The 24,599-nt window shown below is 48.2% G+C and overlaps 2 protein-coding genes across 4 annotated transcripts in view; one reads left to right on the forward strand and one right to left on the reverse strand.

Moving 5' to 3' along the window:
* The first annotated feature begins 3,886 nt into the window (after positions 1 to 3,886).
* DNAJA4 (DnaJ heat shock protein family (Hsp40) member A4) lies at positions 3,887 to 20,463 on the forward strand. Its single transcript, XM_003413842.4, has 8 exons — positions 3,887 to 4,047; positions 4,454 to 4,592; positions 11,911 to 12,091; positions 14,073 to 14,177; positions 15,050 to 15,277; positions 16,340 to 16,570; positions 20,053 to 20,153; positions 20,248 to 20,463. Exons 1-8 carry the CDS (start codon positions 3,968 to 3,970, stop codon positions 20,461 to 20,463), a joined length of 1,281 nt encoding a protein of 426 aa, XP_003413890.3. The 5' UTR covers positions 3,887 to 3,967.
* Positions 17,739 to 24,599, reverse strand: part of SKIC8 (SKI8 subunit of superkiller complex) — a 31,118-nt gene continuing 24,257 nt past the window's right edge. For all 3 annotated transcript variants that reach the window (XM_003413841.4, XM_023552960.2, XM_064267215.1), the window contains one exon: positions 17,739 to 24,011. In XM_003413841.4, the coding sequence (XP_003413889.1) occupies positions 23,922 to 24,011 (90 nt within the window). In that variant the 3' untranslated portion in view covers positions 17,739 to 23,921. The remainder of the gene's footprint in view (positions 24,012 to 24,599) is intronic.

The following is a 24,599-nucleotide window of genomic DNA, read 5'->3' on the forward strand; positions in this document are numbered from 1 at the left end:
GAAGTCTTTCCTGATCCCCTCTCCAATCATGTGTGGCTTCTCCCTCTTCAGTAGACTCCATGAAGAACCTGTCCCAGGCTGTCTTGTGTGAAAGCTACTTCTGTACTTCTCCTTCCACCCTGTGTCACAAAGGGAGCCTGGTGTTGGGAGTCAGGGGACAATGCCCCCATTCTATACCTTTCAGTTTTACCTTTTCTTCTAAGAGTCTCCTCATCAGTAAAATGAGGTGGGGATTGGATCAACATTTCCTAAATTTCAGCCATTCAAATGTCATCATTTTTGCTTTATCCTTTGTTATAAATTGAACTGTGTCCCCAAAAATATGTGTTGTAAATCCTAACCTCTGCACCTGTGGTTATGATCCCATTTGGGAATGGGTTTTTTTGTTATGTTAATAAGGCAGGATTAGTGTAGGGTGTATCTTGAGTCAATCTCTTTTGAGATATAAAAGAGATTAAATGCAAACTAGAAGCAGAGATGCAGTAAGATGGATGCCAAGACACATGGGGATCTCCAAGGAACCAGGAAGCAGAAGCTGAAGAGACAAGGTCCTTCCTCTAGATCCTACAGAGAGGGAGCCTTCTCCCAGAACCAGCCCTCTGAATTCAGACTTCTAGCCTTCTGAACTGTGAGAAGAGAAATTTCTGTTTGTTAAAGCCAGCCACTTATATTTCTGTTATAGCAGCACTAGATAACTAAGACATCCTTGTACCACCTCTACTATCATAAACTCAGTACTTATCTACTCTTTTTTATCACTTGAACAAAAAAGAAACTTGGCATGCTTACTGCAGCTGGAAAACCAATGTCACATGCAATAAAGAAAAAGTAACCATGAAAATAAACACATAACTGATAAAGAAATGTCTGTGTAAAGTCTCAAATCCTTCCATTTATAGTTCTGGGAAGCAATGTACTAGATTATCAAAGTCTTCTTTAGCTTGGACTGAAGAAAAAAATGCATCAATGTGTATTGTGACTCTGTGCCAGGTGGTTGACAAGTTTTATCTCATTTAATCTTCACATCAGTGTTATGAGGTAGGTACTATTTAAATTATCTACATTAAGAGGCTGAGGAGCCCATCAACAGATGAATGGATAAACAAACCATGGTACATACACACAATGAAATACTAGGCAATAATAAAGAACAATGATGAGTCTGTGAAACATCTCAAAAGATGGATGAATCTGAAGGGCATTATGCTGAGTGAAAATAAGTCAATAACAAAATGACAAATAGTGTATGAGACCACTATTACAAAAACTCATGAAAAGGTTTACACACACAAAGAAACAATCTTTGATTGTTATGAGGGAGAGGAGGAAAAAACACTAAACAGACAATAGATAAGTGGTAACTTTGGTGACAGGTAAGACAGTACATAGTACTGGGGAACCCAGCACAGCTTGTCCCAGGCAAGGTCATGGAAGCTTCATAGACACATCCTAACTCCCTGAGGGACCAAATTACTGGGTTGAGGGCTGGGGGCCATGGTCTCGGGGGACATCTAGCTCAACTGGCATAACATAGTTTATAAAGAAAATGTTCTACATCCTACTTTGATGAGTAGCATCTGTGGTCTTAAAAGCTTGTGAGCGGCCATCTAAGATTCTCCACTGGTCCCACCCAATCTGGAGCAAGGGAGAATAAAGAAGACCAAAGACATAAGAGATAGATTAGGCCAAAGGATGAATGGATCGCAACTACCACAGCCTACACCAGACTGAGTCCAGCACAATTAGATGGTGCCCAACTATCATCACCAACTGCTCTGACAGGGATCACCAACAGAGAGTTCCGGACAGAGCTGGAGATGAATATAGAACAAAATTCTAATTCATAAAAAAAAAAGACCAGACTTATTGGTCTGACGAGACTGGAGAAACTCCAAGAGTGTGGCCCTGTACTCCCTTTTAACTCAGTGCTGAAGTCACTCCTGAGGTTCATCCTTCACCCAAAGATTAGACAAGTCCATAAAACAAAACAAGACTAAATGGGCACAACAACCCAGGGTCAGGTGTGAGAGGGCAGGAGGGGCCAGAACAGCTGATAATGGGGAACCCAAGTTCGAGAAGGGGCTAGAGTTGACATGTGAGGTTGGCAGCCAATGTTGCCAAGTACATGTAGTAATTGTTTAATGAGAAGCTAATTTGCTCTGTACACCTTCATCTAAAGAACAATTAAAAAAAGAAAATAAGTTGAGGAAACTGAGGCTCATTAAGGGTAAGTCATCTGCCCAAGGCCACATAGAAGTGGTGGTGCTGGACTTTGAACCAAAGTCTGGCTGACTCCAGAGTTTCCTCTGTTATTCATCACAATGCCCCATTCTGTGGCTTCTTGGCTCCGACCACCTCTTAGCTTTCCCTCTCCCACACACGCCCCTCCCACCAGTGTCACTGGTTCTGGCTTTTGAATCTGGACATCTGGACAGCTGTGTGGTGCTGAACTGCGGCTGAACACTGGAATCACTGGGGAGCTTTAAAAATACTGATTCCCTGGACCCACCTCCAGAGGCTCTAATGTAATTGGTCTGGACACAGGAATTTTTTTAGAAGCTTCCCAGGTGATCCCCGTGATCAGCCAGCTTTGAGACCCACTGTGTTAGGAGCCCTGGTGGCACAGTGTTTACTAATCAAAAAAGATTGGCAGTTCAAATTCACCAGCCACTCCTTGGAAACCCTATAGGGCAGTTCTACTCTGTCCTATTGGGTCCCTATGAGCCGGAATCGACTCCACCGCAAGAGTTTGTGTGTGTGTGTGTTAGGAGCCTTAACAATTATCCCATTTAATCTTTGCAGGAGCCCTGTGAGGGAGGCAGGCATGCAGGTGACAGTGGCTATATCCTGCTCATGAAGAAGCTAGCTCAGAGAGGCTAAGGCCCATAGAGTTAATAAGATCTGGTACAGAATCCAAGATTTCTTTCCTCTGACTTTCCAGCTCTGACTTCTTTCCTCTGCCCAAAGGTTACTGCCCTACAGGGGCATGAATCACAAGGAAAAAGACTAAAAGTTGTTTTCCACCCCATTAAACACGTAGAAGAGGGTGGTGCCTGCAGCAGAACCTAAAGCAAGGCCAAAGGATCCAGGCAGGTTGGCGCTCCTTCCTGAAGAAGAGTTCCACTGCAGAAGCTGGGGCCGGGCTCGGGTGGCAGGGTCTGCAGTTTCTTGATAAGCGCTTGGCCCTGCTTTTCACATGTACCCTTCTGCTGCTAGTCAAAGTGACCATGGTTCCCCGGCCTCCCAAAGGGGACTGGGCAGTTGTCCTGGGCGGCCAACAGGGTCCAGCCAGAGCCATGGGCCCGCCATCATTCCCCCAATGTGTGCAGCATGGGCTGTCGGGCCTGGTCCAGCCTTGGTGGTTCGCTCACTGACAATACGCGGAAGAGGAGCGGTTTCCCACTCCCGGAACAAGTGGGGGGGGGGGGCTTGGGAGACCTGGGGGACGTCGCTGCTTACATCTGAGGTGCGTCACAGCCCACATTTAGGGGTCGTCACTACCCACACTTGGGGGACTTCAGTGGAAAGGTCACTGTCCACACCTGCAGCCAGCGGAAGACCACTGTCCAGATCTGGAAGGTTTACCCGGCCTTGAAGATGCCCCGGGGGCAGCAAGCTCCTGTAGGGTCTAGGGGAACAGGGTCCCGCCACGGTAGAAGGCCCCTACCCACTCCAAACCCCTCAAAAAATGCAACAATCCAGGGCAGCCCTCAGGGCGCACCCCAGCTGTGACCCAACAGAGGGCAGCCACGCCCAGAGCGGGAGGCCGGGTGGGGACCGCAGGGCGCAGGCCTCTCAGTCCAGCTTCTCCGTGCAGGGTTCCAGCCCGCGCTGCCCTTCAGGCAACCCGGTCCTCAAGGCAGCCGACCCCACGGACACACGGAAGGGCAAGGGGGCGGCCCCGGGGCGGCGGGACGGACGTCGGAAGGCGCCCTCCACGCAGAAGCCGCCTTCCAAAGCCCCCAACATGGCCCGGGGCGGCGGTCAGAACTGGAGTTCGGGGGAGTCGGACGGGCGGCCGGAGGAACAGGCGCCCGAGGACACCGGGTAAGCGGGCCGGGCCGCGCCGGGCGCAGACGTCGGGGGTCCGGGCTGCGAATCCGCCGCCGCGCCTCAGCCGGGCTGGTCGGGATGCCACCAGAACCTCCGCGAAGGTTCTGGGTCTTTGTGGCGTCACTGTCTCCTTGCGGAACCTTCCGCCGGCGCCGAATAAAACCCGCCGCGGAGGAGCCGGCGCCTCGAGTGCGGCGGACCCGGGCGCGGAGGTCGACCCGGCGCAGGCGGGCGGGCAGAGCCCCGGGCGGCAGCGGCTGCGGCCGCGACCGTGACAGACGGACGGACGGACGGACGGACGGACGGACGGACGGACGGACGGACGGACGGACGGGCGGGCGAGGGGCCCGGCGGGGGCATCCTGGGTACGCTGAGCGGCCTCGCCCCGCCCGCCCCGCAGAGACAAGATGGTGAAGGAGACGCAGTACTATGACATCCTGGGGGTGAAGCCCAGCGCCTCCCCGGAGGAGATCAAGAAGGCCTACCGCAAGCTGGCGCTCAAGTACCACCCGGACAAGAACCCGGATGAGGGCGAGAAGGTGCGGGCCGGGCGCGGGGCGGCTAGGGGCGCTGCGGGGCCGCCGGGGCTATCCCACCCGGAGACGGGGCCGGGAGTTACTGAGGGCGGCGGGGGACCCGAGCCGCGCGGCTGGCTGAGGCGGCCGCTGCCGGCAGGGGGCGGCGGGGGTCAGGGGCAGGGCAGGGTCGGAGACCGGGAGGGCGCGGCGGGGTCAGGGGCAGGGCAGGGCAGGGTCGGAGACCGGGAGGGCGCGGCGGGCCGTTGGGGTCAGGGGCAGGGCAGGGCAGGGTCGGAGGCCGGGAGGGCGCAGCGCGGCGGCGGGGTCAGGGGCAGGGCACTCGGCCGAGCCGCAGCTCGCCCGGCCGAGGGTCCGGTGGTGCCGGGATCGAGGGACTCGGGCCCCTCCTCAGCCCCTGCGCAGCTTGTTCCTTCCTCTGTTCACCCCTCGAGTGTTCACGGAGCCCCTGCGGTTTGTGCTAGACGCCGGCGAGGCGCTGGGACTTAAATGTGGGAGCCCAGTTCCCATAGAGTTTGCAGGGGGGAGAGGCAGCCGGCCAACAGGGAAACTGAGGCACGCACGACCAGAAGTTGTGTATTTGCTAGGAACCACTGGGATTGAATCATTTTGTGCTCATACTCCCTGCTAATGCATAAGCCCTAGGGGTGAGTTTCTTTTAGTCTGAGCTAGTACCTTGGACAAACCTGGTGTCCCCCTCCTGCTTGATAAAGGTTGGCCGACGTTGAATAATCATGTTTTCTTTTTTAAAGAGGGACGGGAAAATCTGTAAGCTGGCACATCATTTTACATACATGTTTCGAGTTTTCTGTAATAAATGACTCATGGTTGGTCATAAGGACCTATAATAGGCTGAAAAATGCCTTGAATAATAAAGACCTAGATTAATCCTTTTGAGCTTGTTCTCAGGAACAAAGACAGCCGGCCTTTTATCGCTGAGGATGCTCACGAGCCACTGAATAAGTGACTTTGAGGATCAGGCATTGCAAGAAAAGCATGTTATCCTACCCTCTTCTCCTTCCACTTCTAACCATTTTCTTATGAAACTTTGGCTGTCCTAGGTGGGCTTGGGTGCTGGACCTGTTGTAATAGCTAATAACAGTGACGCATGGGCCATTTTTGAAGCCACGGATCACCAGAGTAGCATTTAGACCTGTGGCAGCGACACTAATATCGAGATACCTGTCTGCGTTCATTATTCCATGCTGGAGAAAGCTGCTTAAGGAAGGCTGGCCGGGTGGCAGCAGTGATAGAATATTTATATTTAGCCACATGTGGCTGTCACAAGTTTAAAATGCTTTCATGTAAGACCATTTGTCTGTTACCCACTCATGTTCTTTCTCATCTATATTTAGGTGGCTTACTGTAGCTTTTAAAGTCACCAGCTTGCTACATGATGTTGGTGATTCATAGACATACTCCCTAAATTCATTGTAGTTTGTGTCTGAGAATCTCCTTCAAGGAGAGCACTTCTAGGCTTCTAATTCCACCTTCCAGCAGACTGGCTAAAGGCAACGTGTGGGAAAGCCTTCCAACCCCGGTTTCAAGTCAAATCTCATATCATTTACCGAGAGTTCATGGTTGTGCGAATACAGTTTGACATGAGTATGCTTTTGGTGTTCTGAAGTTTCTTTTTTTCCAGTCGGATTTGACCTATGCTACGTTTGTGTGGCATTTGCCTTGTATACCCCTGTCTGAGTAGGTGGTTTGTTTTAAACTAATACTTAAAACCAGGCACTGAATTAGGGTCATCTTGTTGGTAAGGGAGTTCTGGCAGGTCCCTTGCAGCTTGAGGAAGTTCTGTGATGTGCCCACTGCCAGAAATCCTGTCTCCTTCCCACCTTCCAGGAAGGGACTAAAACCTTTTAGTTTAGTTCTGAGCTGAAATGTCCTCTGGGAGGCTGCCTGTGACCCATAGACTGACCTACTGCCCTAATACTCATTCTACTTTAATTGTGATTATTTGACGTTGAGAAACCCTGATGGTGTAGTGATTAAGACTTACGACTGCTAACCAAAAGACTGGCAGTTCGAACCCACCAGGTGCTCCTTGAAAACCCTATGGGGCAGTTTTACTTTGTCCTATAGGGTCACTATGAGTTGGAATGGACTCAACGGCATCGAGTTTGATTTTTTTTTTTTTTCTGGCTTTTGATTTGACACTGGTATTCACTGCCACGGAGCCCTGGTGACGCAGTGATTAAGAACTTGGCTGCTAACCAAAAGGATGGCAGTTTGACTCCACCAGCTGCACTTTGGAAACCATATGGGGCAGTTCTACTCTGTCCTATGGGGTCGCTATGTGTTGGAATCGACTCAAAATGGGTTGTTCTCTGCCAGAACATTAACAGTGTAGGGGCTCCAGCCCCATGCCCACTGCATGCCCTTTGTCTAGCTATGCTGTGTAGGTGGTAAAATGTGTGTTAGCTGGCTGAATGGAGACTAAAGAGAGATGTCACGAGGGACATCTCTCTGTGCGGAGGCTGGGGAGCCCTGTAGAAGGCACAGATTGGAAAGGAAATTGTGAAAGGAGGGTGAATTCAGAGATCAGTGGAAATTTGAATTGGAAATCAAAGGGGGTAAGGAGAGTGGGAACACAATTTATAGAAACTCTGCTGGGAAAAGTCCCAGAAAGGACTCATTCGTTCATTCATTCACCAGATAGCCCCTGCTCTGGCCCTGCTATGGACCGGGTGCATGGCGCAGGTCATTTCTTTCTCCGGCATGCCTGCGTGCTGTTCTTGTCCACTTTATCTGTCCCAGGCTGAACCTTTTTTCCCCCCTTCTAAGTTTGTCACTGTATTATTAATGCCTCTTCAAAAATAGATTAAGCCAGCCCTTTCCCCCTTGTTCCAGGACAACTGAGAAGGCCGTGGGGTGTCAGTCTTTGTTTTTTGCCCTGTTGTCCTGTGTTGCTAAGCAGTGGGCCGCCTGTGTTTGTTGCTGGGTGCTGTGTGTGGAGTCATTACTTATCTACAGCTGGTTTTCTGCAGGACGCCAAGGATGGCGGGTGAGCAAGATAGTCCCTTTCAGGAGCAGTAAACGGAGGGGTATACATTCTTGGCTACTACCCTAACCAGCTTTTGAGATGAGTTTGGCCTTTTGGCCAAATGCACTGTAACATTTAGTTTGAATTACTGATTTTCAAGTTAGAACATCGTAAAACCAGCATAAAATTGCAGAACATTTCACCCTAGCCCCTCGCATTATGCTTCTTTCCAGGCCTTTTCCAAGATGATTTTTTTTTTTCTCTCCACTTGGAATTTTATCACAAGTACTTTTCCAAGTTGCTACGTGGTCTTCAAAGCCATTTTCCAGCGGCATAATAATCCATTAAGGGTGTGGCATATTATCACAGTCTGAAAAGTGAGCTGGGCAGAAGAGTAATCTCCCCAACTGTGAGAAGCAGGTAGAAGCAAAGGGCTGAGTTAGACCCTGCAATGCTGGGACCTCAGAGGTGGGGTAGACTCCACAACAGGTAGTCAGGGCCGCCATGCTATGTTAGATCTGGCCTCTGATTGAATGCCCCGAGTGACAGGGAAGTCACTACCATCTTTTTCCATCTTAGATTAATTAATTCCTTTAAGTCCAAGTGTCTTGCGAGTATCCAGGGTATTTGGTGAGTGTTTCTAGTGGGCATTCTCATGAAGCATATTTACCTAATTCCTGACCTATGACAGGCCTCGGAAATTCTCAGGGTGCTGCCCAACCTAGTTGCTTTCTGATTGTCCATACCAGGCACTGGATTCCTGTATGTCAGACTTCTGTTGAGGAAAGGGGTAGTAGTGGACGATTCTTCTCTGTAGAATAATGTGCAAATTAACACGTCAAAAGATCTAACTGCCTTATATATGATTCTGATGTCTCTTTAAGACTTTTTTTTTAATTACCGTGTTAGCTACTTCAGAGCCCTGGTGGCTCAGTGGTTAAGAGCTCGGGTGCTGACCAAAAGGTTGGCAGTTTGAATCCACCAGCCGCTCCTTGGAAACCCAGTGGGGCAGATTTACCCTGTCCTGTAGAGTCTCTATGAGTCAGAATCAACTCAGCAGCATTGGGTTTGGTTTTTTTTGTTAGCTACTTCAGCTCAGAGATCTGTAGAAGAGAAAACATAGTATCTCTGTTACTTGTTTCCATTTTTGTCTCTTCATAGCACTTGGAGGATCTGTATGTTTTATGGAGTCAGCTGCATGACAGGCTATTTATATATAAACTGTAGTTCAGGGAAGGCCAAGACCCTGCCTCACTCACAGGGTATTCCCAGAATTGAGCCATTCACTTAACAAGTATTTACTGACTACCTTCATTGTGCCTGGCACAGTTCTCAGCTTGGGGATACAAGCAGTGGACAAAGCTGGCAAAATTCTCTGTCGTCAAGAAGTATGCTTTAGTGGGGCATACAACATAAGCAGTAAATGACAGGATGTGCTAGAAGGTGATTAGTGCTGTGGAGAAAAATAAAGCAGGGTAGGTGAGGTGGGAAGTTCTGGGGCTGGGGTTGCAATTTTAAAACAAGGTCATCGGGGAAGGCTCCCTCAAAAGGTAGCATCTGAGCAAAGGCTTGAAAGAGGTGATGGGGTGGCCAAGGACAGGTGCGTGCTAGGGTGTAGAGGAACAGCAAGGAGGCCACTGAAGCTGGATTGTGGGGGGTGGGGGGAAGCGTAAGAGGAGATGAAGGCAGAGAAGTGTCAGGACTTGTGGATCAGAGTAAGGACTGGTTTTTACTCTGACTGTGATACGGCCACATTGGAAGGTTTGAGGCAGAGGATTGACATGACCAGCAGGCTCACTGGCTGCTGTGTGGAGGACAGATTGAAAGCTGGGGTAAAGATGGAAGCTCGGAGACTAGTGAGGAGGTCACTGCTGCAATCCAGGCAAGAGTTTGTCGCCTTCCTAAACCAGAGACTACATCAGCCTGAGACCAGAACTAGATGGTGCCCGGCTATAACCGATGACTGCCCTGACAGGGAACACAACAGAGAACCCCTGAGGGAGCAGGAGAGCAGTGGGATGCAGACCCCAAATGCTCATAAAAAGACCAGACTTAATGGTCTGACTGAGACTAGAAGGGCCCCGGTGGTCATAGCCCCCAGAGCTTCTGTTAGCCCAAGACAGGAACCATTCTCAAAGCCAACTCTCAGACAGGGATTGGACTGGACAATGGGATAGAAAAAGATGCTGGTGAAGAATGAGCTTCTTGGATCAAGTAGACGGTTGAGACTATGTTGGCATCTCCTGTCTGAATGGGAGATGAGAGGGCAGAGGGGGTCAGAAGCTGGTGGAACGGACATGAAAATAGAGAGTGGAGGGAAGGAGCGGCTGTCTCATTAGGGGGAGAGCAATTAGGAGCATATAGCAAGGTTATTTTTTAGCAAGGTGTATATAAATTTTTGTATGGGAGACTGACTTGATTTGTAAACTTTCACTTAAAGCATAATTAAAAAAAAGAAAAAGAATTGGTCGCCTTGGCCAAGGCAGGCATGGTGGTAGTGAAAAGGGGAAAGGAGAATCAAGATCAACAGCCCAAGGCTGATTCTTAAGAGGTGGAGGTCGGACACGCCTCCTCTCTCTGCCATCTTCACTAATTCTGACACCAACTGTCCCTCCCACAGCACTCCCTACTGGGTTTGATAATTCATTGCAATGGCCACACAGAATTCGCAGACCATATTCATAATTATGGGGTTTATTAGGGAAGTAACAGTTAAAATTCAGGCTCAGGAACACTCAGGATACAGTTCTATCAGGATAGCCTCTTCCTAGCTGTGCTCGTAGGCACACCTTTCTCTGGCCCTCCATCCCTGCCCAAGGCACCCAGCTTTTTCGCTCCGTAGGCAGGGAAGCCTACCCTGCCATCTCCTGCTGCTGGGCCTCTGCTGCCGCTGGGCCTCTGCTGCCGCTGGGCCTCTGCTGCCGCTGGGCCTCTGCTGCCGCTGGGCCTCTGCTGCCGCTGGGCCTCTCCTGCCGCTGGGTCTCTCCTTTGTTGGTGGTGGTGGGCTCCTCCTCTCTGCTCTGGAATTGGCTCTCCTTTAAGGCAAAACTGACCAGTTGCCTTGGTAGGCCACAATGACCCTATCACACAGTTCCACCCAGTCACCTGGGTGGGAGTTACAAGTCCATGGCTAGAAAGACCACACATAAAAGTAATTAATCCACTGCAATTTGGAAGATTTTAGTGTCTTGATATTATTTTTAAGACTTCCATACCAAGAGGAGAGTGAACACCTGCACATTCTTCACCCAGCTTCACCTGTAGTATGATGCCATATTTGTTTTATCCATTTCTGTTATCACTATTATTATTTGCTAAAGAATTTGAGAGTAAGTTGCTTACATCATAACTTTCAGCCCTAAATACTTCAACATGTTTCTCTTAAGAACAAGGACATCCTTGTACATAACCATAGTACAGTTACCAAATTCAAGTTTAACGTTGAGAAAAAAATATTCGTATTTCTCCGATTGTTCCAATAATGTCCATTGTGGCCATTTTTTTTCCCTAGCTCTGGATCCAACCCAGGATCATACATCACGTTTAGCTTTCCTGTTGGTTTCCCTTAGCCTTATCTTTCACGTTTGGCATTTTTGAAGCGTCCAGGCCAGTTTTGCAGACTGCCCCTCAACTTAGGTTTTCTGGCAATTGGATTCCGGTGATGCATTTTTGGCAAGAATGCTACACAGAGAATATTGGGTCTGTCCCAGGTTACTGAAGACACAAATTTGAAGGTAGAGCCACCAGGGTTTGTTGACAGATGAGCTAGTGTGGGGGCTAGAGGTAAAGAAGTTTTGGTGTGGCCGGTTAACTAAAATATAGGGAGACCATGGAGCGGGTTTAGGGGGGGAAGGTAGGAAGTACAGGTTTGTGTATAATGTTTGGCATGTGGTTAGGTGCTCAAAGATGGGTACAGTTGAATTTCATGCTAGTAAACAAGTAAAGCAGTTCCCATGAGCTGGGATGCCAGGACTAGCACCCTGGAGCCCTGGGGATCAGGCTGTTGATTAAGCCCTGGCACACGGCACTGTGTCCTGGCCCAACATAACTTCCTTCTGTTGCAGCTGGAGTCTGGAGAAACCTTCCTGCCCTGCTGCTTTCTCTTATTCTCTGCAGTGTCCCTGCTACCAGTTCATTAAGGATATTTGTCCTGTCTTTCCCACTTTATCAGGGAGTAAATGGAAAAATAAAGTTCTAGATAGAGAGTGTGTAGGAAAGTGGCTTGTTTGGGGGCTTGGATGCAGAATATCTCTGTTATTGCATATGTACCATCCATGTGGGGGGTTTGCTTAATCAGACGACTCACACTACTTCTCTTTTTTTCTTTCAAAGTTTAAACTCATATCCCAGGCATATGAAGTGCTTTCAGATCCAAAGAAAAGGGACGTTTATGACCAAGGTGGGGAGCAGGCAATTAAGGAAGGTGGCTCGGGCAGCCCCAGCTTCTCGTCACCCATGGACATCTTCGACATGTTCTTTGGTGGTGGAGGGCGGATGGCGAGAGAGAGAAGAGGTAAGTGCTCATAAAGGAGTGTGAGCAAGTTCATAGTTTCCAAAAAGGATGCGTGCTGCTGGAATGAGGACGGATCGTGCTCTCAAAGGGCAGACTTGTCATGTTTGAGGACCATTAGTTTTAAACAGTTCCTTACTTGTCTAGTATCCACGCTACCTCGAAGCTCTTTTTGTGTTCAGCAACTACCCGACAGCCTGCAGATGATGCAGGTGTAAAGGAGTGAGTGGATTGAAGGGTAGAGAAGAGGAAGGTCAAGATCATCTTATTGTCCTCTTTTTCTCTACTGTTGAGGTCAGGCACCTGTGTCCTGAGGGATATAAATGGCATCAGGTCTCTGGGTGGTATAGTGGTCCCTTGGCTGCTAATCGAAAGGTTGGCTGTTCAAACCCATCCAGCGGCGCTTCTGCAGAGAGGCCTAACAGTTTCCTTCCGTAAAGATCACTGCCCAGAAAGCGCTGGGAGGCAGTTCTACCCTATAACACATGAGGTCTCCGGGAGTCAGAATCGACTCGACAGCAGTGGGTTTGCAATTGTTCATAATGTCTCTGCCACGAGTGCTTTTCTCCTCCGCACACACTCCTTCCTGGGCCTGTTTCCCCTGACCTGGGCCAGGGCCTGTGGGCTCTCCCTCGTCCTGCGTGGTCCTCTGCCATGTTTACTACAGCCCGTTTTCCCAGCCTTCTCAGGAGGTTTTCTAGGTGACAAACTTCTTTATGTTTTAAAATCTTTGTAGAATGAACCGCCTGCCTCTCTCTTCAGACCGCTTCATGGGCAGTAGCTTCCTCCCCAGGAGGCGGGTGAGGCACTCTTAGCCCCGAGCTGAATGGCCATAGGCTGCTGTTCTTGAGATCTGGGTTTATTCTTCCTAACTCTGCACATCCTACCTCCTGCCAGACTGAGCTGTCCTCTCCGACTGGTCTCTGGTAGGCCTTTTACCCTGCTCAGCTTACTGTGGATGGTCTCCTTTGGACCTCAGCATCAGATAACCAGCTTATTCCAGTTCTGGATAAAATGAGAAAAAAAAAAGCTCTGCATTGGAGTTTAAAGAAGTGTGATTTTGGTCAATGAGAGGCCCTAGATAGATGAGGCCACACTTTTTCTCACATTATAATTGACTATGGACTTTAGAAAGCTTAAGGGTCAATTGTGTGAACAAGGTGTCCTGAAGATCACAAAGTGTTTATTGGGCACAATTCTTCCCCTGTTGTCTGCGTATTTTGCCTGTTTATATGATTGACAGTGTGGATGTTTGACTAAACCCTTGGGTGCTGCCCAGCTCTCTCACTATCTGGAGATGAACAGCTTCACGCCCTTAATTAACTCATCTCTCAGAGGTGACAGCCAGTACACAAGGACAGCTTGTCTTGGTAATTGAGAGTCCTGCCGCACAGTGAGGGGCTGGCTGCCTCAGTCCTGACAGGTTGGCGTAGCCCTGGATGAAATGCCCATTGTCTTTCACGCAGAAACATGATTTCAGCAGATGAAAGAATTCCTGCTTAGCCACAAATTACAGAAGGGTGATGGCTTTCCAGAATGTAAAGAGCTTTATGCCCAAGGAAGAGTTTCAGTTAAAGGTGGAGAGCATTTTCCTCTCTGTGGATGGGCTCCTTTTATGGGGAAAACTGAACCACTTTGATTGGCTAATACTGACTTAGGTTTTCTCAACTGATGATCACCCTGTCCTCAGATTTGTTCTCAGAAAATAAAGGTGGAAGCACTTTTTGTTGATGTCTGTAAATGATTGAATCGCTACCTCATAGCAAGTGAGAATATTAGTTCTCATCATTGACAGACGGCCAGATGGACAGGCAAGCATAATAGAAGCATTACCTTGTTAGGGAGGGAGTGAATGAACAGGCATGGGTTCCAGTCTCTGGAGACTTCTATGACTGAGCATAAATTGGGAGGACGGTGGTATTTAATACTGTGGTATTTTTAATACAGTGTTACTCATTGTGTGTTTTTTTTTCCCCTTGGTCAGGCAAGAATGTTGTACATCAGTTGTCTGTAACTCTTGAAGATTTATATAATGGAGTCACAAAGAAATTGGCCCTCCAGAAAAATGTAATTTGTGAGAAATGTGAAGGTAAAATGAATTTTTGAATGAATTTCACTGTTCTGACCCCTTAGACCCAAAAACAAGGCTGGTTAGAATTCAGAGAAAAATTATGTTTTCAAATGTGAGGGTCAAGCAGAGGCTGCAGAAACAGGTGACCTGAGGGTCAGATCTGTTTGCCTGAAGGAAATGTTTTATTTGGGCTGTACATTTATTTAATATGTTGACAGTTATTTTAAAAATCTAAAAATCAAGAGAGTTTACCCAACCCAGCAGTCGACAAACTTTTTCTATAAAGTATTTTGGCTTCTTGAGCCATGTAGTCACTGTCGTAACTGTTTACTCAAATTTGCACAAAAGCAGCCTTAGACAGTTCATGTATGAATGGGTGTGGTTGTGTTCCAATAAAACTTAATTTACAAAACCAGGCAGCAGCCTGTAGGTTGCCAACTTCTGACTTAAATGATTACTATTTTTTTTTAATCTGATTTTTCAAGAAAAGTCAGATCTGGTGACCTCAACCCACATTGTCCCACAGGGAATTGGCTGGGTAGTCACCCCTGTCGACAGAGCTGTGTTCTTCACTTCTCCACAGCCCTAGCCTACTCATTCACCTCTAGGCCTGGGTTTTTTTCTACCTTTGGGTAGAAGAAAGAGAAGCTAAAGTGATGAATTTGGCTTGCCACAGCCATACACACAAACGCTTGATATCCGATATTAATATCTAGATATCACACGCTTGACTAGAATCACCCAGATGCTTCTATATTGCTTTTCATACTTGTGCATAGTCAGAATTCAGACCCCATTGTCCAATTTAATGGTTCATCGCCCTTGTGCTGTGGCGCCCAGCAGGGCCCTTCCGAGGGATGAGCCTGGCTCTCATTGCTGTCCCCCTGCAGGTGTCGGGGGGAAGAAGGGCTCTGTGGAGAAGTGTCCACTGTGCAAGGGGCGGGGAATGCAGGTCCACATCCAGCAGATCGGGCCGGGGATGGTGCAGCAGATCCAGACTGTCTGCATCGAGTGCAAGGGCCAGGGGGAGCGCATCAGCCCCAAGGACCGCTGCGAGAGCTGCAGTGGTGCCAAGGTGATCCGAGAGAAGAAGATTATCGAGGTGCACGTTGAAAAAGGTGAGGAGGCTGCACCTCTTGCTGGAAATGCTAACTGGGTGCTAATTGTGGGAACCACAGGTTGGATATCAGAGAAAGAAGATATATTACAACATATATTTCAGCAGTAGTCAGGTGTGCCATAACTTCCCCCTATTTCCAGGTCATCTTCTCTTGACCCTCCCTGGCCTTATTTCCATTCCGTGTCACTCTGGTTCTCTTCCTGAAGTCACCTTCCCTGAGATCAAAAGCACCTCTTTTTAAAGTTCTCCAGTGCTCCCAAAGTTTTCCTTGACTCTGGTTTTGGATAATTGCCCTCTCACCATTCTCAAACCATTCCTTTAGGATCTGTTGGAATGGTCTTCCTAATAGCTTTTATTACCCATTGGCCATACCACCTGGTGTAAGTCTTTGTAGCTACGTGTTCCTTTCTCCACACATTACCCCTCGGCTGCACCAGAGCCTCCCAGATACAGTGCCTTCCCCACGATTAGTCTGCCTGGCACTAGCATTCTCAGCCTGTCTTCAGTCTCGGCTGTTTCCCCAAGTATTCCTTGATTTTTGCTGTGGCTTCCCAATCCATCCTGGAGCACAGATGAGACCAAAAGTACAAGACTTAGCACTCAAACCAGCACAGGTATTGTGAAAGGGACTTCTCGTTTTAGCACGCCTTACCCTTGGTACTGTGTGCATACACTGACTTGTCAGAAAGCGACGGGGCTGGCTGCACTGTCCCTGTCAGTTCCCAAAGCCATGCACAGTGTGTGCACCGGGAAGCAGGTGGTGTGGAGCTACTTGTGGCATCATGGTGCCCCGTGGGTGGGGAGTGCAGTGTGGCCTGTGGGTGTTGTGGCCCGTTTCCCCCTCCCTGCTACGCACCTGGGTGAGGACTCACGTCTTGCCAAGGGAAGTGTGACTTCTCAGCTCTAACCCCAGCTGCCACTCCCATCCCCATGGCTGCATAAGGTTAGGAGGTTTGATGAATAAAGGCCCCCCAAAGGACTCCGTTTCTTCTTCAGAAGCTGTACGGAAAGTCTGATTTTTAAGAGACATGGCTAATCAGAAAGGGATGACGTTTCATAGGTATGAAAGATGGGCAGAAGATACTGTTTCATGGCGAAGGAGATCAGGAGCCTGAGCTGGAGCCTGGCGATGTCATAATTGTGCTTGATCAGAAGGATCATAGTGTCTTTCAGAGACGAGGCCATGATTTGATCATGAAAATGAAAATTCAGCTTTCTGAAGCCCTCTGTGGCTTCAAGAAGACGATAAAAACACTGGATGATCGAATCCTTGTTATTACCTCCAAATCAGGTAATGTTTCAAACGTGTGTCCCCGTGGTGGTGGTCCTGTGTGTTTGGCATAACAGTCCTGGCAAGTTAGCCCTGCTTCCCATTTAGGTTGACATCTGTTACCCAAGTTATTGTGACTTGATTTTCTCTAAATTTAAAGCCATCGCAAATGACTGGCGTGCTTGAGAATTTTATAAATTTCTTTTATGTTTATATTTGAAGCAGTGAAGAGCCTCAAACAGGAATCTTGGGGGGGTCTAAAATTTTAACTGGATCTGCTAATTAAACTTGAATGAGAAAAATTTGTTTTTCTGTAAGAAGTGGTTTCTTGTACTAATTCACCCACATGTTCCTCTGGCCTCTGTGTTCTCAATTATACATGAGAAACATTTTAGAACAGAACTTTCTAGGGAAAAAAGACCTTGCCTGTCAATGTATCCCTTGGAGGCTTCCATAGGATCTGCCCTTATCTGCACACACCCGCAGAACTGGTAGGGACCCATCTGAGGCAACTGCCTCTGGGCCGAGAGGGTTCCCAGCTGACTAGCACCTGTGGAGGTTCTGGGCTCCCAGCTCCCAGCAGAGTTGGCGTTCACTGCAGTCGAGGGTCTGTGGACACCAGAGCACTTGCCAGAGGGGGAGAGGGAAGGCAGCAAGTCAGAAAAGGGAGAGAAGCAGGCAGGGACCTTTACTGAAAGCTGCGTCTGAATAGTGCTTCAGATGCCCAAAGTGTCATTTGTCCATGTCTAGACAAGGTGTGGTGCTGGTAAGTCACTCAGGCACCCTTGCTTGGCCTCACCACTGTCTCTGAGCAGTGCTGCTGCCCTTCCCTCACAGGCAGCAGGGCCAGGCAGTAACTTTCTATGGGGATCTGAGGGCTTAAGGCTAGAAGGGTGGGTTTCAGGACTGAGCGGGAGATAAGCCAGTCCAAGGGCACTGATGGTTTAGAGTGGCGATAAGACTCTAGCGGCTAGTGGCGTGAGCAGACCCTGGTGCCACCGCACCTCCCTGACTTCTAGACTCTTCTGCGTGTTTCTCCCTCTTCCCCTTGCCCTCTCCTTTGCCTCTTTCTCCTCTCTGGCTTTCTTCTCTTTCCACCACTGTCTTTCTTTGGCTCTTAGCTCTTTCTGTTTCCTCCTTTTCTGAGCATTATTTTAAGTGGAATTATTTATCAATGCCTTGATCAGAGTTTTTTTTTTTTAAACATTTTATTTGGAAATTTTAAACTTAACAATTGTAAAACAAAAATAGTACAAATAATAACCATATATGCTTTGACCCAGTTTGCCTACTGTTAACATTTTACCCCATTTGCTTTTTCATTTGCTCTGTGTGTGTGTGTGTGTGTGTGTGTGTACACGTAATGAAGATTTGGGAGAAAGCACTGCAATATAATGCAGTATTTGGATGAAAATTTTAAAGTAAAACATCTTCCTTAAAGTTCTGTTCCATAGACCTCCCAAGTACCTGTGTCTTCTAGTTACTTGAGTAGGAAGATTTGAGGATCACAATTGACACAAAGCCCTAGGCCACTGGTTGTGAGCAGGTACATGCCCAGCGCCTGCTGGTATTGTGTCCCAAATGTCATTGCAAACAGGCCATCTCGGATCTGGCCCTTCTGAGAGCTGGAGCTAGGCAGCGTCTGCATGTAACTTCTTTGGGCAAGCTCCTCCTTGGCCACCGGAGGAGACAGGAGGTCTTGAATCGTTGAGGTGGAGCTCCCTGGGGCAGGGCTCTGCCTTGGGAGCCCAGGGTTCCTCGCTGCCTCTTGGCTGGTGCCAGCCACAGGGACCCTGGGAGCCAAGGACAGAATGAGGGTAGTAAGGAAGGAGCCCCAGAGAGAAGGAAGTGGCCACCTGGGCCAGCTCCCTGGCAGCAGGGGCATGCCCAGGAACCCATTTCCTTGCTTAATTGTGAGTAAGGCAGGCAGGATAGCCAGTAGACTTTGTGCTGGAGATTGCATTTCTTTGCTCTTTCTTTTTTCACATTTATCCTTTGTATCCTCTTTTTCCATTTACACCTTCTCCTTTTCTTGTTCCTCGATTTCCTCTTCTTCATCCACTCTTCTATTGAAATGCCGTCCTCACAAGAGGGCCTATAGGGTGTCTTGAGCACTGCTGAGAATCAGCAGATTAATGAAAAAGTGGCTTAGGAGCTTCATGAGGGTGCGATGCCCCCTGACTGAGGACAGATATTTGCCTCAGGGAAGAGCCTGCCTCACGGTCTTTTCCCTTCTCTTTCATGCAGTTTCCCATGCTTGGTCTCCGGATTTCCCAACCCTGGCAAGTTAGACAGGAAAGTGTGGGGTAGTTCTTGAGAGGAACAAGAAGCGATCTCTGATAGGAACAGAGAAGACAGAAAAACTTCTTGAAAAGAAAAACCAAACAACTAAGAACACAGAAAGCCAGCTCCGGGGTAGCCTTCTGTACACACAGTAGGCTCGGAGGGCCATGTCTAGTCCCAGCTGGCGCACGAATGGCCCCGAGGATACAGTCGTGGATGTGCTTTGTTTTAAAAAGCTCATGTCATGTACTTGCAAAGGTTTCCTCATGAAGTGATTTCATTTTCTGAATAGTTCTTTTGTGTGGAATACTATTTTCCCAGGAGAGGGGGCTGCAGGATAAATTAGTGTTTAGCTTTTATCTTCCCTTTTTCTCTGTAGCCCCCTGCCACTCCCAACATTTGTCTACCATTTTTATTACCGAGCTGAAAAGCATACTTTTTCGGAGACCTTTTTGTTTGTTTCCTTTCCCAGGCTTGGAGGGAAATAACGTTTTTAGACTTGGGGAAGACCGCTAGAGCTCTGGGGGTCTAACCTCCCATGATGCCTTTTGAAATAACACAGATATAAGAACTAGCAGGTGCAAGCTCACCAGTCTGTGAGTGCGTTTTAAAATACATGGGAGACTGCCAGTGGCCTGACCTGCCTTGTCAGCTCCCTGCCCAGGAAGCTGGTGTCCCCTGAAGGGTGGCCATTAGCAGGTTCTCATGCCAGGTAGGGCTGTTGAGCTCCTTTGCGGCCCTTTCCTACTTCAAGTTCTATGTGTGTGTGAAGCACGGGCTGCCATCCCATGGTCAGGATATTTGTAACCACCCCCAAGAGGGAGGCAGGACGGGTATCAGCACCCTATTTTACCCAGACTTGGGTTTTCTGACTCCTACTTCACTTTTTAAACCAGCCCACTTTGGGATGGAGGCCAAGCATGCTCCAGTGTACTGCCTTCTTGACACACTGCTGGAGCCTGGAGTTCTACCTGAGCCCCTCACCTCACCCCCTTCAACCCGACCACACCCCTGACAGGGATGACTCTGACTGGGACCCATTTTCTAGATGCTAAGTTAACACTTTCCTTTCCCGGGTACCCATGGGGGCTCTAAAACCTGTCCCCAAGCTGTCCCAGGGAGACTAACCCCAAGGGAGACTAACGCCTCGCCCCAACACACACAAGCCACTATTTTCCTGTTTTGTAACTAACACAGAACCAAACGTTTTCCTGTGGCAGGTGAGGTGATAAAGCACGGGGACCTGAGATGTGTGCGCGACGAAGGGATGCCTATATACAAAGCTCCCCTCGAGAAAGGGACTCTGATCATACAGTTTTTAGTAAGTTCACTGTGTTTTCTTACTGGATGTGCTGTTAAATGCCTTAATTGGGAGAATGACCAACCACTGCTCTTTCCCACTTCACCCTTTACAGGTACTCTTTCCTGAAAAACACTGGCTTTCTCCAGAAAAGCTTCCCCAGCTGGAAGCATTGCTCCCCCCTCGACAGAAGGTGAGGATTACAGACGACATGGATCAAGTGGAGCTGAAGGAGTTTAATCCCAATGAGCAGAACTGGCGCCAGCACAGGGAGGCCTATGAGGAGGATGATGACGGACCCCGGGCCGGAGTGCAGTGCCAGACGGCATGAGGCACGCAGTGCAGATGGCCCGGCTGGACTAGCATATGATGAATGTAAAGTTGGCACAATGAAAATGGCATCGATTTAATGGCCTCGTGTTTGGGGTGTCCTGTGTATGTGTTCAGCATTCTCAATTGCTGAGTGTCTTTTTGGTTTTTCTTCTGGTTGTAACTTAAGTTATAGTTTAATTTATATTTAAATGTTTTAAGTGTAAATCACCTCTAGTCTGCATATGGAATCTGTTTATTTACATTTGCAGGATATACTTTCGAGATGCCAGTGACCGCAGTGCTTCTAGTGGCTTTGCCGTAACTCAGTTCCAGCACTATAGCACGGCCCAGAGAGCAGCACTCACCTCCCTAGTAAGCCCCAAGGCACGAGGTGGGCGTCCTGGCCCATCTCCAGGTCTGTGGTTCCCCACCCCCATGGCAGAGTTACAGAGGGCACAACCTCAGGGCTGCTAACATATTTTCCAATCTAGGTTCTAGACGATCCTCCTAAAGAACGAACGCACATCTGTGGCTCGGACCTGGCTCCTCAGGTTTCTTTAGTTCCTTGCTTCATGCTGAGTGGGCTGTGGTCCCGGTGTTGCAGGGCCACCTTAGTTTCTACTGTTCTGTACCCTAAGTGACTGGAACGGGGGGTGTGCCTGATCATCTCTCTTGGAAGGTTCCTGAACCTTCCACCCTTGTGGTGAGGACCAGTGTTTTAAATGACATGCTGATGTAACTGCTTGCCTGTGCCCCCCCCCAACTGTTCTTTGTGGTTTTAACAATTTTCTGTTGACAACCTTTGCAGTGCTCTCCCACCAAAGTGCTTACTTGTAAAGAAAAATAAACCCTCCATGTCCCTGGCAGCCTGAGAGCAGCAGAAGCCATGGGGTTCTGGTGGCTTGGCCACAGGCACAGCCAGCCCCCACCTGACCAGTGAGCCTGCATGACTTGAAGGTTGGGAAAGGCACAGAACTTCTCAGTGTTTTCCACCTCCCAGATTCCACTCCCTTCAAGGGGAACGTTCCTCTCCTTGTTGCACAGCCATACTTAAAAAGGGCTTCCTGCTCACAGGATCATGTTTAGATAATGTAGATAATGGGACGGAACTCGACTAGGGACTACAATTGGTCAAATTCACTGTAAATTATAGCTTGCTCCAAGGGATATTTGTCCTGGCAGGGGGACTACAACCTGAACTTAGGGTCACCTCAACCTTTAGCCATTATCGTTCACTACTTTCCCACAGGAGTCATGAAGATAAACTGCTACCTTCTAAGCTGCTGACTTAAAAGCAGAGGCCACCTGTCAGGTCCACCCTTATTTGGTTATACAGTACCTGAGTTTGACTCAGGCCAGGGAAGTCCCCTTGGAGGGTCAAAGGGCAGATTAGACCCATGGCAGGTAAGGTGAGCCAGCTGCACGGACCAGGCTCCAGCAGAACGTTGCCGGTTAGTGGCCCCAGCTGCTTAGATGGGGCATAATTTGCTCAAAGTAAAAAGAGACCACGTGTTCCTGCTTTGGCCATTGATCAGGATTAACATAAAACTGATTCTTCCAACTAAGCCTTTGTGAAAACCAGTTTACAAATGGACCACAACTCCAGGCCGTTCTGTTTCTGTGCTGTGACTTTCTAATAAATTATTGCTAGAGAACTACATCTAGCTGGTGATGGAGCAAAATTAGATTCAGCTCCTTCCTTGTCATGTAAATGAATTTGGAGGATGTTGCTTAAAATTTTATCCACCTGTAATTTGTCACTTTAAAAATAAAATCGAACTGGTATGAGACAAGTGGCTTTGCCTTTTTTTTCTTAGAGCGTAGTTATGTGGCAGCTGCCCTCACATTGGTTGATGTCATGGAATGATTTATGTTCCCCCCAAAATGTATCAACTTGGTTAGGCCATGATTCCCAGTATTGTGTGGTTGTCCTCCATTTTGTGATTGTAATTTTATGTTGAGAGGACTAGGGTGGGGTTGTAATACCACCCTTATTCAGGTCACCTCCCTGATCCAATGTAAAGGGAGTTTCCCTGGGGTGTGGCCTGCAGCACCTTTTATCTCCCGAGAGATGAAAGGGAAGCAGGCAGAGTTGGGGACCTTATACCACCAAGAAAGCAGTGCCGAGAGCAGAGCGCATCCTTTGGACCTGAGGCTCCTGTGCTGAGATGCTCCCAGACCAATCCTGACTGATGACGAGGACCTTCCTCCAGAGCCAACAGAGAGATAAAGCCTTCCCCTGGAGCTGGTGCCCTGAATTTGGACTTCTAGCTTACTGGACTGTGGGAGACTAAACTTCTCTTTGTTAAAGCCATCCACTTGTATTTCTGTTACAGCAGCACTAGATGACTAAGACAGTTGATATGATGGAACAGTTTCCACCTTCATGGAGTTCATATTTTGAGGGTGGGAGTAAGTGCAAGTGTCAGGGAGTGGTAACTGCCATGACAAAAATGAAGAGGAAGGCAAGGGGTAGCAGGCAATGGGGAAGGCCTCTGTGAAGAGGTGACACCTGAGCAGCTACCTGAACGCAGTCAGGGAGTAGACCTATGGAAGTCGGAGGGAGGAGACGGCAAGGACAATGCCGTTAGAGCAGGGTAAGCAAGCAGAGGCAGGAGAGAGAAGCAGTGGATTATGGTAAAGAGTGTGGGTTTTCTGAGGGTAATAGGGGTTTGGAGGAAAACCACAACATGATCTAAGACACACAGTTACGATCAATAAAGAGCAACCAGCTTCAGAATGTTAGCTATTTGAATTCTTCAAATTAACATCAAGACAAGTCCCAAGGGGGTTGCTGAAGAGAACTCTGGGATACAGGTACTCTGGGACAAGTGAGGCAGGGCTAGAGTTCAGTTATTATCGGGCACAGGCTTAAGCCTAGGCACTGTGAAGGCAGCAAGACCAGCAGCCGGCCCTCCAGCATCCACCCAGTGAGCTACAGACATCTCTGAAACTAACGGGGTAAAAAGTGTGGCGGGGAACATGTTTAATAAACAGAAGGGAACAACAGAAAGGTAGAACTATAGAACATTCCCTCCCAAATACTCAGGAACCCATTCTGAAATAGATCCGCTCCCTTATCTCAGCTTCTGGGAGCTGGCTGCCGTATCCCACTGTGTGAGTCAACCCTCTGGGAAGTCAGCCCGTATTTTTAGCTAGAAAGTTCAAGTGCCTGGGTCTCTGCGTCTCTAAGGCAGATAGTCACTTTGACTTAACGATGCTGATTACTGTTTACTTGTGACAGGGTAAATGGAAAAAGAAGCATGTTCAAGAGCACAGGTATTTACATTAAGAACACTTTATGCTGAGGTATGAACAGCAGTTCCAATAAACATGAAAAGATTTATATTATATCTACAAAATTTAAGCCTTTGCTACAATAAATGCTCTTCCTCTTAAACAAACCTGAAAAGGAAAGGAATGTCATGATCAATCTGTACATTCTCACTGCAGCGTTAGCCTGGAAGACTTGGACGTTTAAATGGGACAGTCATAGATGTGAATTTCCTGGTCATCTCCAACAGACACAATTTTTGAACCATTTCCATTGTATTTTACTCCCCAGACCTGTAAAGTAAAAAAAAAAAGTTCTACTAATGACTTTGTTATAAATTAAGGTTCTTACTTCTCATTATTTTGAATCTAGAAACATAGTCTGAGATGAGGATGTTCTCATACTTTCTCAGTAAGAATGGGGCCTTGTCTCTAACCGGGTGTCTTCCATTATTGCCGTTTAATTATAACTCCTTTCCCCTCTCCCACTCAGGAAATGTCATTTCTAAACACTAATCAGAAGTGGTTTAAGTGCTACGGCTGCCAATCAAAGGGTTGGCAGTTCAAATCCGCCAGGCGCTCTTTGGAAACTCTATAGGGCAGTTCTACTCTGTCCTATAGGGTCACTGTGAGTCGGAATCGACAGCACTGGGTTTTTGGGTTCAACGCTAATCGAGACACCTACCAACCTTTAAAAGATTCCGAATCCAGGGGGTGGCCTAATACCATGTAGATGGAACCCACAAGAAACCGACACAGGCTCTCATTTATGTTTCCAGGAAGAAAAGGCCCCACGACTACCCTGAGGTTACTGCCGACAGGGACAATTGCCACCTGTGCTCCTCACCTAACTCCCTGCACCACCCCCTGCAGTCTGTAATT

Source organism: Loxodonta africana, chromosome 13 (assembly GCF_030014295.1).
Source record: "Loxodonta africana isolate mLoxAfr1 chromosome 13, mLoxAfr1.hap2, whole genome shotgun sequence".
Taxonomy (NCBI): domain Eukaryota; kingdom Metazoa; phylum Chordata; class Mammalia; order Proboscidea; family Elephantidae; genus Loxodonta; species Loxodonta africana.